The sequence below is a fragment of the Ranitomeya variabilis genome, chromosome 8 (assembly GCF_051348905.1).
Source record: "Ranitomeya variabilis isolate aRanVar5 chromosome 8, aRanVar5.hap1, whole genome shotgun sequence".
In the NCBI taxonomy this organism is placed as follows: domain Eukaryota; kingdom Metazoa; phylum Chordata; class Amphibia; order Anura; family Dendrobatidae; genus Ranitomeya; species Ranitomeya variabilis.
In genome coordinates, this window is record NC_135239.1 from 11,134,732 (window position 1) to 11,154,158 (window position 19,427).

The following is a 19,427-nucleotide window of genomic DNA, read 5'->3' on the forward strand; positions in this document are numbered from 1 at the left end:
ATGGGACACACATAGTATATAACATGGGACACACATAGTATATAACATGGGACACACATAGTAGATAACATGGGACACACATAGTATATAACATGGGACACACATAGTATACAACATGGGACACACATAGTATATAACATGGGACACACATAGTATGTAACATGGGACACACATAGTATACAACATGGGACACACATAGTATATAACATAGGACACACATAGTATGTAACATGGGACACACAGTATATGATGATGTGAAATGTCAGGAGATTCCCCGCCATCCATGAGTACATTTTGTTTGCCTCCCGCGTGTTCCAGGAAGTGTTAATGGTTCTCTGAGCAACGTTTCCCATCCTGTCATAGACACAACAGTTTCTAAGTAAATCTTTCTCAAGATCAGTAGGACAAAGGAGTGACATCATAAATTCTGTCTCCTCCCTGGAAACATAAAATCTCTATTTATAAAAAAAAAACAACAACAGATTAATATAAAAAAATAGTGTAAAAAACTTGTACAAACTTTTTGAAACTAAGTAAAGTTGTAGAAACCAAACGGGAGCAACTTCTGTACAAGTAATACAAGTTATGTATAAGGCTTATAATAAGTGAACTCCTTTCAGAGCTGATGAAAGTGAAGGAAGTAGAATTCCTGAGCAAACAAAGAAAACAGGAAAATCTGCAGAGGAAACCGCCTGCGTCACAGGGACGAGAGCTCCAGGGCCACTTGTATCAACTGTCCCAAGGCTGGAGACCTCATCGGCCACCTCAAATGAAACTACTCTATCTCATAGGTAAGAAATTGGGGGCTGGTGGTTGTGACACCTTGTACCTGCCGACATGTCACTCAGGCCTTTGATGACCTTCTTATCATCTCTTTATGTCATTTTTTTGAAAAGTTGAAATGTTAATTGCTGCATACATCGTATAGTGACTATAGCTCCAGGCAAAAAAAATAAATAACTGAACATTTTTTTTTAAAGATTTTTTTGAACAAAATAATATAATAGGAAACAATACACTGATAATACTCGGCCCTGACCTGCATTGTGCCCGTCCGCTTCTATGGATGCATAGTTTATATTGAATACAAGTTTTCAGCCTCCAGATTTGCCTTTGGATTTCCTTAGTTATATTTTTGCTCACGCTGTGTAATCTTCTTATCCACATAAGATAATATATGCATTCCGTTCTCTCTTTTTTTCTTTGTCTATATTTACATTTTTATTCCCTGTTAGTGTAAGAGAATCAACTACAACATTTCCTTCAGTCGTCAGTAAAAGTCCTGTAAACACCATATTGGCGACAAGTGAGAATATTGGAGTCTGTTCTTATAAGCAAAATATAAACAACTCTTCTTGTGCTTTTATATTATTTGCTGTATTTCGTTTTGTTTATGCATTTCATTCATTTTCTAATATTTTGTAAAATATATTTACTTTGTAGAATGTTAACGCTGTCATGTTTTAACAAATGGATATTTATGTTGTTGGATATGCACATTATTGCACAAATTTCTCAGATAGATATGTATTAATATATGTAATTATATAGTTGTGCTCAAAAGTTTACGTACCCCGGCAGAATTTTTGCTTTCTTGTCCCTTTTTTCAGAGAATATGAATGATAACACCAAAACTTTTCCTCCACTCATGGTTAGTGGTTGGGTGAAGCCATTTATTCTCAGACTTCTGTGTTTTATCTTTTTAAATCATAATGACAACCCAAAACATCCAATGACCCTGATCAAAAGTTCACATACCCTGGTGATTTTGGCCTGATATAACGCACAGAAGTTGACACAAATGGGTGTGAATGGCTACTAAAGGTAACATCCTCACCTGTGACTTGTTTGCTTGTAATCAGTGTGTGCATAAAAGCTGAGTGAGTTTCTGGGATCCAGACAGACTCTTGCACCTTTCATCCAGCCACTGACCTTTCTGGATTTTGAGTCAGGGGAAAGCAAAAGAATTGTCAACGGATCTACGGGAAAAGGTAGTTGAACTGTATAAATGGCTTCACCCAACCTGTAACCATGACTGGAGAAAAAGTTTTGGTGTTATTCATATTCTCTGAAAAAAGGCCAAGACATCAAAAATTCTGCCGGGGTATGTAAACTTTTGAGCACAACTGTGTATATATTTACATATATTAAAATGAAAGGGCTAAAATCCTGTGGGACTTCAAGATCCAGATGGATAAGCAGGTGTTGGCTAACCAACCAGACATTGTGATATTAGACAAGGATCAGAAGACAGCAATGATAATAGATGTGGCAGTAACATCAGAAGGAAGGAATATGAGAAGCTGGAGAAACACCAGGGCCTCGAAGGAGAACTGGAGAAGATGTGGAAGGTGAAGGCAGCAGTGATTCCACTGGTGAAAGCAGCACTTGGAGCAGTGACCCTCTAAGTTGGAAGAATGGCTACAACAGATCCCAGGAGCAACATCTGAGCTCTCTGTCCAGAAGAGCGCAATGAGGGGAACAACTAAGATCCTGGGCAGAACCCTCAAACTCCCAGGCCTCTGGTAGAGGACCTGAGAATGAGAAAGGACAACACAGACCACCCCCATCGGGGGTGAGGAGGAAGGTTTTTTTATACAATTTATTAATATTTGTATATGTATTCTTTGCTCATTATTATATACAATTATTGAACTTAACATAATTTTACATTATCATTCGAGTTGAGCAAAGTGATTTACGAGACCCTGGTCCAGCGGCACTGTCGGTAGTTCCTGGTTGCTGGACGGGAGCCCTGTGATCTGCCTCCTACTTGCTGCAACTCCGGCTCCTTTACTGATTAGTTGGTCTGGTGTGACATCATGTCTGCCTCACGCTGAGACAGTGATGTGTCGGGTAATGAGAATGATAATGCTGGAAATTACTGAAGATTCACAGGCCCTTGGTCCAGTGGACAAGGACTATTGCCACCAGAAAATGCGCCGTGAATCTTTTTTGCACAACACTAATTATTATTGTCATTATTAACATTTATATTATTATTTTCTATCATAAGATTGTGTCTGGTGCTTTATATGTCACGATTATAAGTTTTACACTTGAATTTCTTAAATATAGGGTAAGATTTCTGGCATAAGTCATGAAATAGACAATCTATGGCTTCACACGCCCGTTGTGCCCACGTCCCACCCATTTTGGTAGAGTTGGGAGAAACTGGCTTGAAAATATCAAAAATCGCAACATTTTTGAGCAACAAGTTGCACAAAAAAGTTCTGACTTTTCATAGTTTGAATTCTGGAGAAAATGCTTGATGAATCAGGGTCCATATATCTATATTTAATAGAAATACTTAAAGAGAAGCTGTCAGCACAATTCTGTAATGTAAAGTACGTAGCCATAGCGGCGCGGTAATACTGAGTACACTGATACCTTTGGTGATGGAAGCCACTTTGTGTTTTTCTTCGTGCACAGTCCGGCCCCCATGCATCAAAATATAATTAGCAGAAAACATCAAATGCTGATTAAAGAAGAACCAAAAAGCGGATGTCTTCTTCATCAATGGTATCAATGTAATCAGTATTACAGCCATTTCAGTAATTTACATTACAAATCATGCTGGCAGCTTCTCTTTAAAACCTTAACTTCTTCAAACTTAAAAACCTTGGCATATCTCACACTTATATAACACCGTGGTGCTAGATATATTTTACATATGACAATATCTTTTACTCTATCTTGGCATATGTAGCACGAATATTACACCATAAACACATACATAACACCATAACATATGTAAGTAACATTTTACATGTACTTGTTTCCTTTGCACTGTATACAGTTACTAAACTTAAGCAAATCATAACTTCACATTATTATTGATTAATTTATTACCATCTCTATATAAATCACAACTACCAAATCATAAGTTGGTGATTCATTCATTATTATTATTATATCCTTCCTAGCACATTATTTATGTTGCCCTATAAGCACAGTTTTTAACATTTTTTATATAGATACATACTAATCTTTATATTTAATTATGTATTTCATTTACATAATATTTAGCTTTCTATTGTGCACAATTATTACACTTAGGATAACAACACATTATTATTATTATTAGTATTACTATTATTAGTATTGTTATTATTGTTGTTATTATTATTATTATTTTTGTTATTATTGCTGTTATTATTTCTTTATTCATTCTGATTGTTTGGATAATTAATATTCTTTTATTTGACTATTTTCTATGATGCTGATTTTTTATACTGCACATACTGAAAACATTTTGTATAGATAAATACTAATCTTTATATTTAATTATGTATTTCATCTACATAATATTTTGCTTTCCATTGTGCACAATTATTACACTTAGGATACAACACATTATTATTATGGGTTGAACTAGATGGACTTAAAGTCTTCCTTCAACCTTAATAACTAGGTTACTATGTTACTATTATTGTTAGTATTACTATTATTAGTATTATTATTATTACTTCATTCATTCATTCTGATTGTTTGGATAATTAATATTCTTTTATTTGACTATTTACTATGTTGCTGATTTTTTATCCTCGTGATTCTGTCATTAGTGTGAACTTTCCCACACACTGCAAACATTTTTTGTATAGATAAAAACTTATCTTTATATTTAATTATGTATTTCATTTATATAATATTTTGCTTTCCACTGTACACAATTATTATACTTAGGATAATAACACATTATTATTGTTAGTATTACTATTAATAGTATTGTTATTATTATTATTACTTCATTCATTCTGATTGTTTGGATAATTAATATTCTTTTATTTGACTATTTTCTTTGATGCTGATTTTTTATACTGCACACACTGCAAACATTTTTTTGCTCAGTTTCCGTGAACACGCACGCAGCGTGCGCCCTGCTGAACTGCCCTCTAACACCACAAACATTTGTATTAAGCTTTTCATCCATTTTTTCACATTTCATGATGTTTTTTTGCTTTTTTTTTGCAGTGTGTACGTTTATTTTGCTGGACCTTGGTCAGCAATGCCCGCTGACGTGCCATAAAAATGCTCAATGTAAGGAAGAGAAGGGGATACGCGGCTGCTACTGTGCTGGCGGATATACGGGGGATGGAATTAATTTCTGCGAAGGTAAGAGCGCTTTTATTTTTGTACCAATTTCTCCTGGAAATCAGTGATATAGAAACTGATTAACTCATGGGAGCGAGACCAGTGTATTTCTGCTTTTATTTTCAGTATATCGGGGTCAGATGATTACGTTTGGTTACTCATGTAGAACCGTGTGTCACTAGGAGTGAGTCGAGATGTGTCAACCAAAGGTGGTCACGGTGTTCTTAAAGGGTCATTCCCATCCTGTAAGCGATGGCATACAGCTAGGAGTCGCCATTATTATGTGATTGCTGGGGGGGATCAGACCATCCACAAAAAGAGGCCACAGGCTGGCGATTTATAGGCTATCAATTTATGGAATGATAACCCTTAAAGGGACGATGGGTTATTTTACAAGGCATGTTACAATTTACACGAGCATTGATTAAACCTCACTTTTAGGTTAGTTTACTTAATTTCATATGTACTGTTTCATAATTAAAGGTTTTTCTCATTGAGATATTTTAAAAAAGAAACTGAGTTGATTGTGACAAATCAGGTTTTTATAGCGGATCTGTCACGTGACCCCACGTGTCCAGTTTTGGCTCCTGATTTATTCTTGCTGCTCTCCAGGGGTATTATGTGTTTTGTTTTTAATAAATCTGCCAAATGGTCCCAGAGATATGAGCCTTTTTATTCTGTATGCAATTTTATGGTCTTTACAAGAGGGCGTGGCTCACAGTTTAACTATGCAGCCTAAAGACCCGCCCCAGAGGATCCTGTGAGCCACGCCTCCTTAGTAAAAACTAAATAAAAAGGACCAGATCTTTTGAACTTTATGAAAGATTAAAAAAAAGAAAAAATGTAATTCTCAGGGTAAAAACGGGAATAAAATAAGAGAAAAAACTCATCACTTTTGGCATACTGGCAGTAGTCTCTCTTTAACTCTTAGTTATTAGCTGAAATTGATTGGGGGAATCCGTATCTGGCCAAGAAAATATATTATTACATGCCAACCAATTAAATCTATGATCCATGCAGTAATATGTGGAGCGGACAGATTCCTCTTTTGTTAGTAATTGTAGGTTGTAGCTCCAATTTCTGGACCCTATGAAATGGCACATTGGAGAGTTGCCTGTAAACGACAATGCCTTTAAGAGGATTCTCTGGGTTCTGGGTTTAGTTTGGGTCCATACGAGATGTTTCAATAATCTAAAGTCATTGGCTGGACTTGTCATATGACATAACGGCATGAAAGCAATGGCCCTAAGACCTGTTGGACGTACGGCATTGGGGACAGGAGACAATGTGTGTCTAGAGGGGTGTACTTACTTACTTAGCTTTTTTCCTGGCTATGAGACAAGCAGCTTTACTAACATGATTTTGTGATACTCTGCTGGGAGATGTGTGTGGTATAGAATCTGTGTCTATGAGGCGGTCACCCGGCGGTTGTAATAGTTGTGATACAGATTACGGCCGGTCACGTAAACACGTGAAAAATAAAAAACACAAAAAAATAATAATAATATACAACATGATATATAAATGAATATATATATTTTTTGTTATTTTTAGCTTATTTTTACATGTTTTCTCTCCTCTGTTAGCGATGGTTCCGTTTACCTTCACTTTTGATTAAGTAAAATTTGCAACTGTTTTGGTAAATTTGCTAAATAAAAATAAGAATGGGAACAGGGGTTGGGATTTTAAGATGGATTGGATTGAGAAAAGAAAAAAAAATTACACAGGAAAACAAAAACAAATGATCAACATGTTGTTATGCACCTTCAATTGTGATATTGTGAAAAAAAAACAACCCTCACTTTTCTGCACTAAATATGAGCCATGACACTTCCAAGCTAAAAAAGAAACATTTTATTAATTTATGTTTTTTTATTTTTTTTACTTATTTACTATATATAATTTTAAAAAAACATGAAAAAAACATAAATTAATAAAGTGTTTTCCTTTTCATTTTGGAAGTGTCATTTGTTTCCTATTTACACTTTTTTTCTTTTTTTCAATCCAATCCATGTTAAAATCCCAACCCTTTTCCCGTTTTCATTTTTCACTTGCTGACTTGCATCGTGAGCAGCGAGGAGATCGGCATTACTAAAACATTAGCTTTGCTTAGTAAATAAGCCTAAGATCATACGGCTCAATAGAACAGCTCTTCCACAGGCTTTTGTTTCTGCCGTCTCCAGTGGTTTCTCACTCCACTGTCAAACCTTGTAGTAGCTCTTTTTTCTTCCGGAAAAAAAAAAAAATAAATAAAAATTCAGATAATTATAGCCACGAAAAAAAAATGAAAGAATCCCTGTCTGCTTCTTGAAAGCAGAAGAATCAGGGAGATGGCAATGCGGGCTGACGCGAGCAATAGTAGACATGTCAGGTTAGAGCGGAGAGCGACAGTAGTGACACAATTGGTGGCGAAAACAGCAGTGATCAAAAGCGACGATTACACAATAGGATCTGCCAAACCCAAAGTAACAACAGAGAAAGGAGGAAACTAGAGGAAAACAAATCATTTTGTTTTTGCAAAGGAGAAAGGCAGAATTGTCAGTGTGATCCTTCGTGCCAGGGTGAGACCTCGTACTCTGCACTGTGGTGGGAAGATGCAACGCCTCAATATGAATTGCCTTCTGGATCCAGGGAGACAACAATTCAGTGCTGGTTATTAAAGGGAAGTTTCATCCAGAGTACAAAAGTGACAAACTGACTTTGTACCTGGGCTTGGACTTGTCCCTTTAATTGTAGGTATTCTTAAAGTAAAGCTCTGGAAGCCCCGTCCAATATTGAGATCGTCTGGATACAATAATGCACGTTATCCAGACTTCTGCTCCAATGGCCAGGATCGGAGATAACTCTGATCCTGGTTGTTTATACCCCGTAGATACTATGATCAATCGGAGCCCTGGCATCTAAATGATAACACGGAGAGCGATTTCCCATCATCCTAATACCTCATTGTCATCGTTGGTATACCATATCACAGTAAATACATTAGAATATTATAAACAACAGAAGAGGGGAACAACATGTGGGTAATTAATTGTGCTAGAAGCAAAAGAATGTTGTTAAATAAAGTGCTTGTGCTTGAAGTAAGGAGAAGCTGTATGCCCAAGTGTCATACAGAGTATAGAAAGCATATGGTTTTACACCTAAAGTGCCCTGAATATTAGCACTATGGGTAAGCAAATCCTTCTTATTTAAGGCACGCCCCTTGAAGAAGTGTGGACGAAACGCGCGTCGGGGTGGAGGGACACAGCACTGTTGTGAATTCCGTTCTCGGGCTCCCTCCTGTGGTTATGAGTGGTACTGTGTGAGTTTGTCCTTGGGCTCCCTCTGGTGGCCTTTAGCGATATTGCTGGGCTCAGCTGCTTCATTTCCTGCTATGCTGAGGCCTATTTAACTCACCTGGACCTTCATTTGTTGCCTGCTGTCGGTGTATTCAGTCCTGATTCTGAGCTCTCCTGAATATTCCTTGCGACCAGTCTCCTGCTGGAGAAGCTAAGTTTGCTTGTTCATTTTGCTCATTATTTCCTTGAAAACGTTTCTCAGTATATGATGAGTTCAGTCCAGCTCGCTTTTATGTGATTTTTTGCTTGCTGGTTAGTTCTGGGGTGCAGAGGGCGCCCCTCACATCGTGAGTTGGTGTGGGGGTTCTTGTATTCTCTGCGTGGTTTATTTTTGATAGTTTTTGTACTGACCGCACAGATTCCTATCTATTTTCTGTCTATCTAGTGTTAGCGGGCCTCATTTGCTAAACCTGTTTCATTTCTACGTTTGTATTTTCCCCTTAACTCACCGTTATTATTTGTGGGGGGCTGTCTATAACTTTGGGGTTATTTCTCTGAGGCAAGTGAGGTCTTTGCTTTCTCTCTAGGGGCAGTCAGTTTCTCAGGCTGTGAAGAGGCGTCTAGGTTTTTAGGTAACGCTCCACGGCTGCCTTTAGTGTGTTGGATAGGATCAGGATTGCGGTCAGTATAGCTTCCACATCCCCAGAACTTGTCCTATCATTCTGGTTATATGTGTCAGGTCAGTTTTGAGATCCTACCACCGGATCATAACACAGCACTAACTCCACACACCTTGTAAGTACTGCTGAGAGGTTCATTTCCCGCATTCATTGTTTTATATTTTGCTAGTTTTGTTTTTACTCATCTAAATAAGAGGGATTTGCTAAATCATAGCGCTAATATTCAGGGCACTATAGGTGTAAAACCATATGTTTTCTATACTCTTTATGAAACTTGGGCATACAGCTTCTTCTTACCTCAAGCACAAGCAGTTTATTTAACAACATTGTTTCGCTTCTAGCACAATTAATTACCCACATGTTGTTCCTCTCTTCTATTGTTTATAATATTATCATGTATTTACTGTGATATATCAACAGGGTGTGATTAAAGGTGTCCGACCGTAGCCAACAGCGTCTCTCACATCTGAGGTCACTAATTTGTTCCTTTTTATAAACTTGTCTTTATCGAATATTCGATAAATTGTTGATTCGTTAGTAAAAATCTTTTCTATTTTGTGCTTTTTCTGTTCACTCCTCACTATCGGTGGGATCAGAGCGCACAGAGGACTGTGGTCAGAGGTAAGGATTATTACGCTTTTACCTCTTTCTCAGACCTCAGTACATTGGCAGTTTATCGTCTGTCATTTTGCGGCATTTGCACAAAGCGAAATAACACAAAAATTCTGACTGAGGAAAATCTGACATTTTTGGTAAAATTAGAAGTGAATTCTATTTATCGTGAACCAATTTGCTCATCTCTTTGCTAAGTGAATGGGACCAGTAGACGTGCTGGGAAACGTGCCGGACTAATCAGTGCAAGGAAGAGGGGGCATCGCTCCTCTGAGCATCTTCTTGGCACCGTCGAGCATTGGGGGTGCTAAGACATGGGCTCCTCCGATTCTAAAATGCATAGACCATCACCATTAAATACCTAGATAACCCCTTTTAATTTTAAGAAGTAGACCATGAAATTGATCTGGAGCCCCTAAAAATGAAGGGTCCACCATTGGCCATGTGAACTCTGACTCCCACGAGAACCATCAAATCACACAAATCGTGGCCCTCAATGTCTCACGAGGTGGCTCAGTGCCGCGTATCGCCAGTATCTGTCTCTTCCCAGCCATAATAAATATTCATAATACACCAAAATGTTACAAAGTTACCAGTAGAAGAATATTTCCTTTTACCTGTATTTATATGTAGCTGCCATAAAGTAAAACTATGTTTCCTCTGCTCCCACCTTTAGAAGCCCCCATGACATCCACTAAATAAATACACAAAATTCAGAACTAAAAATTAAACCGTTATTCACCGTGAAAAGGGCAAAATATGAGTCTCGAACTGGGTCCATTTTACAGGAAGGGTAAATCTTGTGCATTATTAAACGCTGCATCCGCGGTTACTTCTAACAATAGATGACCCCACAAATGCCCAGAGCCGATAACAATGTGACATAAAGAGCGAATGATCATATAATAAGTCCACGCACAAGTCCCGGGTGTCACATACAGATACAAGTGACTGCGCCAAAGCCGCAGCCAGGTCCTGGAGGAGATCACAGGGGGGCTCAGCGTAAATATATGAAAATATATATCAACCTCTGGCTTCCACAATAAAGCTAAGCGCTGGGATCAGCCTCTGATGGGGTTACGCCGCAGCCTCATATAACGTGATGTTCCCCTCGTGGGGTAGAAATTTCATTGGGGACCTGGTGTCACCGGCTCATATTGTAGATTGATGAGCTCATATAATTTCACACTCCGACATTCGGTGCCAGAAATTACTCCTGAACCGAGACGTGTCACCGAGACCCGAGTCCTGGAGGGAAGCGTGCTAGTGAGTGCAACCGAAATGAATAATATCCTGCAAATGTAGGAAAATGGCGAGGGAGGTAGATGATGGATAAATAGATAGATAATAGATAGATAATAGATAGATAATTGATAGATAGATAATAGATAATAGATAGATAGATAGATGATAGATAGATAGATAGATAATAGATAGATAATAGATAGATAGATAATAGATAATAGATAGATAGATAGATAGATGATAGATAGATAGATAGATAGATAATAGATAGATAATAGATAGATAGATAATAGATAGATAATAGATAGATAATTGATAGATAATAGATAATAGATAGATAGATAGATGATAGATAGATAGATAGATAATAGATAGATAATAGATAGATAGATAATAGATAATAGATAGATAGATAGATAGATGATAGATAGATAGATAGATAGATAGATAGATAGATAGATAATAGATAGATAGATAATAGATAGATAATAGATAGATAATTGATAGATAATAGATAATAGATAGATAGATAGATAGATAGATAGATGATAGATAGATAGATAGATAGATAGATAGATAGATAGATAGATAGATAATAGATAGATAGATAATAGATAGATAGATAGATAGATAGATAGATAGATAGATAGATAATAGATAGATAGATAATAGATAGATAGATAAATAGATAGATAGATAATAGATAGATAAATAGATAGATAATAGATAGATAGATAATAGATAAATAGATAGATAATAGATAGATAACAGATAGATAGATAATAGATAGATAGATAGATAGATAGATAGATAGATAGATAATAGGTAGATAATAGATACTGTAGATAATAGATAAATAGATAGATAGTCAGATAATACATAGATAATAGATAGATAGATAGATAGATAGATAGATAGATAAATAGATAATAGATAGATAGATAGATAGATAATAGATAGATAATTGATAGATAGATAGATAGATAATAGATAGATAGATAGATAGATAGATAGATAGATAGATAGATAGATAGATAATAGATAGATAGATAATAGATAAATATATAGATAATAGATAGATAATAGTTAGATAGATAATAGATAGATAGATAGATAGATAGATAGATAGATAGATAGATAATAGGTAGATAATAGATACTGTAGATAATAGATAAATAGATAGATAGTCAGATAATACATAGATAATAGATAGATAATAGATAGATAGATAATAGATAAATAGATAGATAGTTAGATAATACATAGATAATAGATAGATAGATAGATAGATAGATAGATAGATAGATAGATAATAGATAGATAATAGATAAATAGATAGATAGTCAGATAATACATAGATAATAGATAGATAGATAGATAGATAGATAGATAGATAATAGATAAATAGATAGATAATAGATAGATAGATAGATAGATAGATAGATAGATAGATAGATAGATAATAGATAGATAAATAGATAGATAGTTAGATAATACATAGATAGATAGATAGATAGATAGATAGATAGATAGATAGATAGATAGATAATAGATAGATAATAGATAGATAATAGATAAATAGATAGATAGTTAGATAATACATAGATAATAGATAGATTATAGATACAGGTGCATCTCCCAAAATTAGAATATCATCAAAAAGTTGACTTATTTTAGTTCTTCAATACAAAAAGTGAACCTCATATATTCTATAGAGTCGTTACACACAGATTGATCAATTTCACGTGTTTATTTCTGTTAATGTTGATGATTATGGCTTACAGCTGATGAAAACCCAGAAGTCATTATCTCAGTAAATTAGAATACTTTATAACACAAGCTTGAAAAATGATTATAAAATCAGAAATGTTCCCTACTGAAATGTATGTTCAGTAAATGCCCTCAATACTTGGTCAGGGCTCTTTTTGCATCAATTACTGCATCAATGCGGCGTGGCATGGAGGCGATCAGCCTGTGGCACTGCTGAGGGGTTATGGAAGCCCAGGTTGCTTTGATAGCAGCCTTCAGCTCGTCTGCATTGTTGGGTCTGGTGTCTCATCTTCCTCTTGACAATACTCCATAGATTCTCTATGGGGTTAAGGTCAGGCGAGTTTGCTGCCAATCAAGCCCCGTGATACTGTTGTTTTTACACCAGGTATTGGTACTTTTGGCAGTGTGGACAGGGGCCAAGTCCTGCTGGAGAATGACATTTCCATCTCCAAAAAGCTTGTCGGCAGAGGGAAGCATGAAGTGCTCTAAAATGTCCTGGTAGACGGCTGCGCTGACTTTGATCTTGATAAAACACACACTTCTCCCTTTTTCCTCCAAACGTAACAATGATCATTTTGCCCCAAAAATTAAATTTTAGTTTCATCAGACTACAGGACATATCTCCATGTGTGCATTTGCAAACATTAATCTGGCTTTTTATGTTTCTTTTGGAGTAATGGCTTCTTCCTGGCAGAGTGGCCTTTCAGCCCATGTTGATATAGTACTCGTTTCACTGTGGATATTGACACAGTCTTACCAGCTTCCACCATCATCTTCACAAGGTCTTTTGCTTTTGTCCTTGGGTTGATATGCACAAGTCGAACCAAAGAATGTTAATCTCTGGGACACAGAACCCGTCTCCTTCCTGAGCTGTATGATGGCTGGACATTCCTATCTCGCTATAACAATAAATAATAATAATAATAATAATAATAATAATAATAATAATAATAATCTTGTTTGTACTTGTATATTATTGTTTGTACAGATGAACGAGACATCTTCAGGTATCTTGAAACTGACCCCTGGATGAGCCAGACTCGTGCAAGTCCACAATTCTCTTCCTGATATCGTGGCCGATTCCTTGAGAATGGCTTCCCTCCTCCATCACTGCTTTCAACTGTATCGGCATCGTGGATACTGATACAGTTGAAAGTGTTATGCCGGGCGAGGGGAGCACTCTATTGTAAGATTTCTTCAGCTCTGTATGGTAGCATTTTTTCTGTACTGTATGCAGGGCCCCGCCCCAGCAGATCACTGCTCGGCACAGCGTGGCGCAATGGAGTGACGTCATCATGCCTGCTGCCTGAGATGTCAGACGCTGAGGGAGAATGATGGGGGAGGGAGTGAACGGCTTACCTCTTCCATCATTGCGTTCAACTAAATAGACATCCTGGATGCTCTATAATAAGATTTCTTCCACATGTATGGTAGTATTTTTTCAGCGCTGTATTGTAGAATTTCATCAGCACTGTACGGTAGCACTTCTTCAGCGCTGTATGATAGCATTTCTTCAGCGCTGTATGATAGCATTTCTTCAGCACTGTATGGTAGTGTTTCCTCAGCACTGTATGGTAGCACTTCTTCAGCACTGTATGGTAGTATGTCTTCAGCACTGTATGGTAACATTTCTTCAGCACTCTATGGTAGCACTTCTTCAGCACTGTATGGTAGCACTTCTTCAGCACTGTATGGCAGTATTTCTTCAGCACTGTACGGTAGCACTTCTTCAGCACTGCATGGTAGTATTTCTTCAGCACTGTATGTTAGCACTTCTTCAGCACTGTATGGTAGCAATTCTTCAGCACTGTACGGTAGCATTTCTTCAGCACTGTATGGTAGCACTTCTTCTGCACTGTATGTTAGTATTTCTTTAGCACTGTATGTTAGTATTTATTTAGCACTGTATGGTGGCACTTATTCTACACTGTATGTTAATATTTCTTTAGCACTGTATGTTAGTATTTATTTAGCACTCTATGGTAGTATTTCTTTTGCACTGTATTGTAGCACTTCTACAGTGTATGTTAGTATTTCTTCTGCAGTGTATGTTAGTATTTCTTCTGCACTGTATCGTAGCACTTCTTCACTTTATGGTAGTATTTCTTCAGCACTGTATGGTAACATTTCTTCTGCACTGTATGGTAACATTTCTTTAGCACTGTATGGTAGTTGTTGTGAATTCTGCTTTTGGGTTCCCTCTGGTGGTGGTAGGTGATAATGCAGTTGTCCCTGAGTTGCAGTCCTGGTCAGGTGTTTCTGCTGATTGCAGTTCTGACTGGGGTATTTAGGTGTGCAGGATCCATTAGTCCTTGCCAGTTGTCAATTGTTGTTGGGAGGTGTTGGACCTCTGCCTGGTTCCTCCTGCCTTTCTGCCAAACCAGCAAAGATAAGTGTCTGGGTTTTTTTCTGTGGCACACATGCTGTGTGCTTCATGATTCAGTGCTATTCTTTTGTGTTTTCTTGTCCAGCTTAGATTGTGTCAGTATTTTCTCAGTCTTGTTGGATTCTCTGGGGTTGCAGATATTCATTCCACGTCTTTAGTTAGATTGTGGAATTTTTTGTATTATCTGCTGTGGATATTTTTGGAAGGGTTTTAATACTGACCGTTTAGTATTCTGTCCTATCCTTTCCTATTTAGCTAGAGTGGCCTCTTTTGCTAAATCTTGTTTTCTGCCTGCGTGTGTCTTTTCTTCTCCTACTCAAAGTCAATATTCGTGGGGGCTGCCTATCCTTTGGGGTTCTGCTCTGAGGCAAGGTAGTATTCCTATTTCCATCTATAGGGGTATTTAGTCCTCCGGCTGTGTCGAGGTGTCTAGGGTTTGTTAGGCACACCCCACGGCTACTTCTAGTTGCGGTGTTAGTTCAGGATCTGCGGTCAGTACAGTTTCCACCTACTCCAGAGAAAGTTTCATGCGGCTCCAAGGTCACCGGATCATAACAGGTAGTATTTCTTCAGCACTGTATGGTAACATTTCTTCTGCACTGTATGGTAACATTTCTTTAGCACTGTATGGTAGTATTTCTTCCGTACTGTATGGAAGTATTTCTTCTGCACTGTATGTTAGTATTTCTTCTGCACTGTATCGTAGCACTTCTTCTTCACTGTATGGTAGTATTTCTTCAGCAATGTATGGTAGCACTTCTTCTTCACTGTATGGTAGTATTTCTTCCGCACTGTATGGTAGTATTTCTTTTTCACTGTATGGTAGTATGTCTTTAGCACTGCATAGCAATACAGCATTTGTATGACAGAAGTTTTCAGCACCGCATGACAGTATTTTTTCAGCACTGCAGTATTTTTTCAGCACTGTATTTAAATACTTCACCACATTATTAGATTAGTTTGAGTTAATAAATTATTTCTTTACTTTTCCAAGTAAATCCATTAAGTGCCGAAATGTGTTATTTTGCCCCACGGCCTCCATATTCCTTGCCCCCGATGCCAGGAAACGTGACCACTCTTATAGATACGACTACTTATCAGTTCTCTATTGTTTTCATTCTCGTCTAATGAAACAAAAGTATCCATGGACAAGGGAAAGAAAACAGCGAAGAGAATGACGCAATGCTGCACACCCCGCTGGGGGGACTTCAGTCCAGGAAACACGACTCTGGGTGGGTGACAAAGTGACGCTACTATCCCTACTATCACAGGACGGAACATTCCAGACCACAGGAACATCTGCAAGATATCCGGAGAGAGAAGGCACATCGGCAGCATCTTTCCCGAGAAATGAGCCTCCTGTGCAGCCAATCACACCCACCCCTCCTATTAGGGGAAACGAAGGGTTAAGCCAACATATCAGTTTTTACCGTTTTTCTCGGCATACTTTCCGGCAGCGCAATATTCCTCCTTTATTTCCTATTTTCCGTACCTCCATGTAATACATATTAATAACCGCCCGGCTTTATGTGACAGGTTGACTCTTATGCGCAAGTTATGCCGCTTTCTCTTTTAATTAGAATTTGCAGAATATTTGCGGATAGGATGGAAATTCTTGGTGAATTTGGGTTGATTTTATCAGCGGAGATCCCGATGTTCCAGTCACGTGTGATTAATTCCTCCACGCTCGTCCCATTTATCACTGACACATCTACATACCGGTGACTGCAGTTATATATTATTCATGTCCTTATGCTACAGAGCAAACATGTTCGCTAATATGTAAAACACGTGGAAATATGTAAACGCCGTTTACGGGGTAGTGATATCCTACGGCCACATATTACGGGGTAGTGATATCCTACGGCCACATATTATGGGGTAGTGATATCCTGCGGTCACATATTACGGGGTAGTGGTATCCTACGGCCACATATTACGGGGTAGTGATATCCTACGGTCACATATTATGGAGTAGTGATATCCTACGGCCACATATTATGGAGTAGTGATATCCTACGGCCACATATTATAGGGTAGTGATATCCTACGGCCACATATTACGGGGTAGTGATATCCTACGGTCACATATTATGGAGTAGTGATATCCTACGGCCACATATTACGGGGTAGTGATATCCTACGGTCACATATTATGGAGTAGTGATATCCTACGGCCACATATTACGGGGTAGTGATATCCTACGGCCACATATTATGGGGTAGTGATATCCTACGGCCACATATTATGGGGTAGTGATATCCTACGGCCACATATTACGGGGTAGTGATATCCTACGGCCACATATTACGGGGTAGTGATATCCTACGGCCACATATTATGGGGTAGTGATATCCTGCGGTCACATATTACGGGGTAGTGGTATCCTACGGACACATATTATGGGCTAGTGATATCTTACGGCCACATATTACGGGGTAGTGATATCTTACGGCCACATATTATGGGGTAGTGATATCCTACGGCCACATATTACGGGGTAGTGATATCCTACGGCCACATATTACGGGGTAGTGATATCCTACGGCCACATATTACGGGGTAGTGATATCCTACGGCCACATATTACGGGGTAGTGATATCCTACGGCCACATATTATGGGGTAGTGATATCCTACGGCCACATATTATGGGGTAGTGATATCCTACGGCCACATATTATGGGGTAGTGATATCCTGCGGTCACATATTACGGGGTAGTGGTATCCTACGGACACATATTATGGGGTAGTGATATCCTGCGGTCACATATTATGGAGTAGTGATATCCTACGGCCACATATTGCGGGGTAGTCATATCCTATGGCCACATATTGCGGGGTAGTGATATCCTACGGCCACATATTATGGGGTAGTGATATCCTACGGCCACATATTACGGGGTAGTGATATCCTACGGTCACATATTACGGGGTAGTGATATCCTACGGCCACATATTATAGGGTAGTGATATCCTACGGTCACATATTACGGGGTAGTGATATCCTACGGCCACATATTACGGGGTAGTGATATCCTACGGTCACATATTATAGGGTACTGATATCCTACGGTCACATATTACGGGGTAGTGATATCCTACGGTCACATATTATGGAGTAGTGATATCCTACGGCCACATATTATAGGGTAGTGATATCCTACGGTCACATATTACGGGGTAGTGATATCCTACGGCCACATATTACGGGGTAGTGATATCCTACGGTCACATATTATAGGGTACTGATATCCTACGGTCACATATTACGGGGTAGTGATATCCTACGGCCACATATTACGGGGTAGTGATATCCTACGGTCACATATTATGGGGTAGTGATATCCTATGGCCACATATTATGGGGTAGTCATATCCTACGGCCACATATTACGGGGTAGTGATATCCTACGGACACATATTATGGGGTAGTGATATCCTGCGGTCACATATTATGGAGTAGTGATATCCTACGGCCACATATTACGGGGTAGTGATATCCTACGGTCACATATTACGGGGTAGTGATATCCTACGGTCACATATTACGGGGTAGTGATATCCTACGGTCACATATTATGGAGTAGTGATATCCTACGGCCACATATTATAGGGTAGTGATATCCTACGGTCACATATTACGGGGTAGTGATATCCTACGGCCACATATTACGGGGTAGTGATATCCTACGGTCACATATTATAGGGTACTGATATCCTACGGTCACATATTACGGGGTAGTGATATCCTACGGCCACATATTACGGGGTAGTGATATCCTACGGCCACATATTATGGGGTAGTGATATCCTATGGCCACATATTATGGGGTAGTCATATCCTACGGCCACATATTACGGGGTAGTGATATCCTACGGTCACATATTATGGGGTAGTGATATCCTATGGCCACATATTATGGGGTAGTCATATCCTACGGCCACATATTACGGGGTAGTGATATCCTGCGGTCAAATATTATGGGGTAGTGATATCCTACGGCCACATATTACGGGGTAGTCATATCCTACGGCCACATATTACGGGGTAGTCATATCCTACGGCCACATATTGCGGGGTAGTGATATCCTATGGCCACATATTGCGGGGTAGTCATATCCTACGGCCACATATTACGGGGTAGTGATATCCTATGGCCACATATTACGGGGTAGTGATATCCTACGGCCACATATTACGGGGTAGTCATATCCTACGGCCACATATTACGGGGTAGTCATATCCTACGGCCACATATTACGGGGTAGTCATATCCTACGGCCACATATTACGGGGTAGTCATATCCTACGGCCACATATTGCGGGGTAGTGATATCCTACGGCCACATATTATGGGG

The 19,427-nt window shown here is 38.5% G+C and overlaps 1 protein-coding gene across 1 annotated transcript in view; it reads left to right on the forward strand.

Moving 5' to 3' along the window:
- Positions 1–337: 337 nt before the first annotated feature.
- ADGRL4 (adhesion G protein-coupled receptor L4) overlaps positions 338–19,427 on the forward strand; it is a 167,604-nt gene continuing 148,514 nt past the window's right edge. The window contains exons 1-2 of the mRNA XM_077277710.1: positions 338–791; positions 4,975–5,115. Of these exons, the coding sequence (XP_077133825.1) occupies positions 626–791; positions 4,975–5,115 (307 nt within the window). The 5' untranslated portion in view covers positions 338–625. The remainder of the gene's footprint in view (positions 792–4,974; positions 5,116–19,427) is intronic.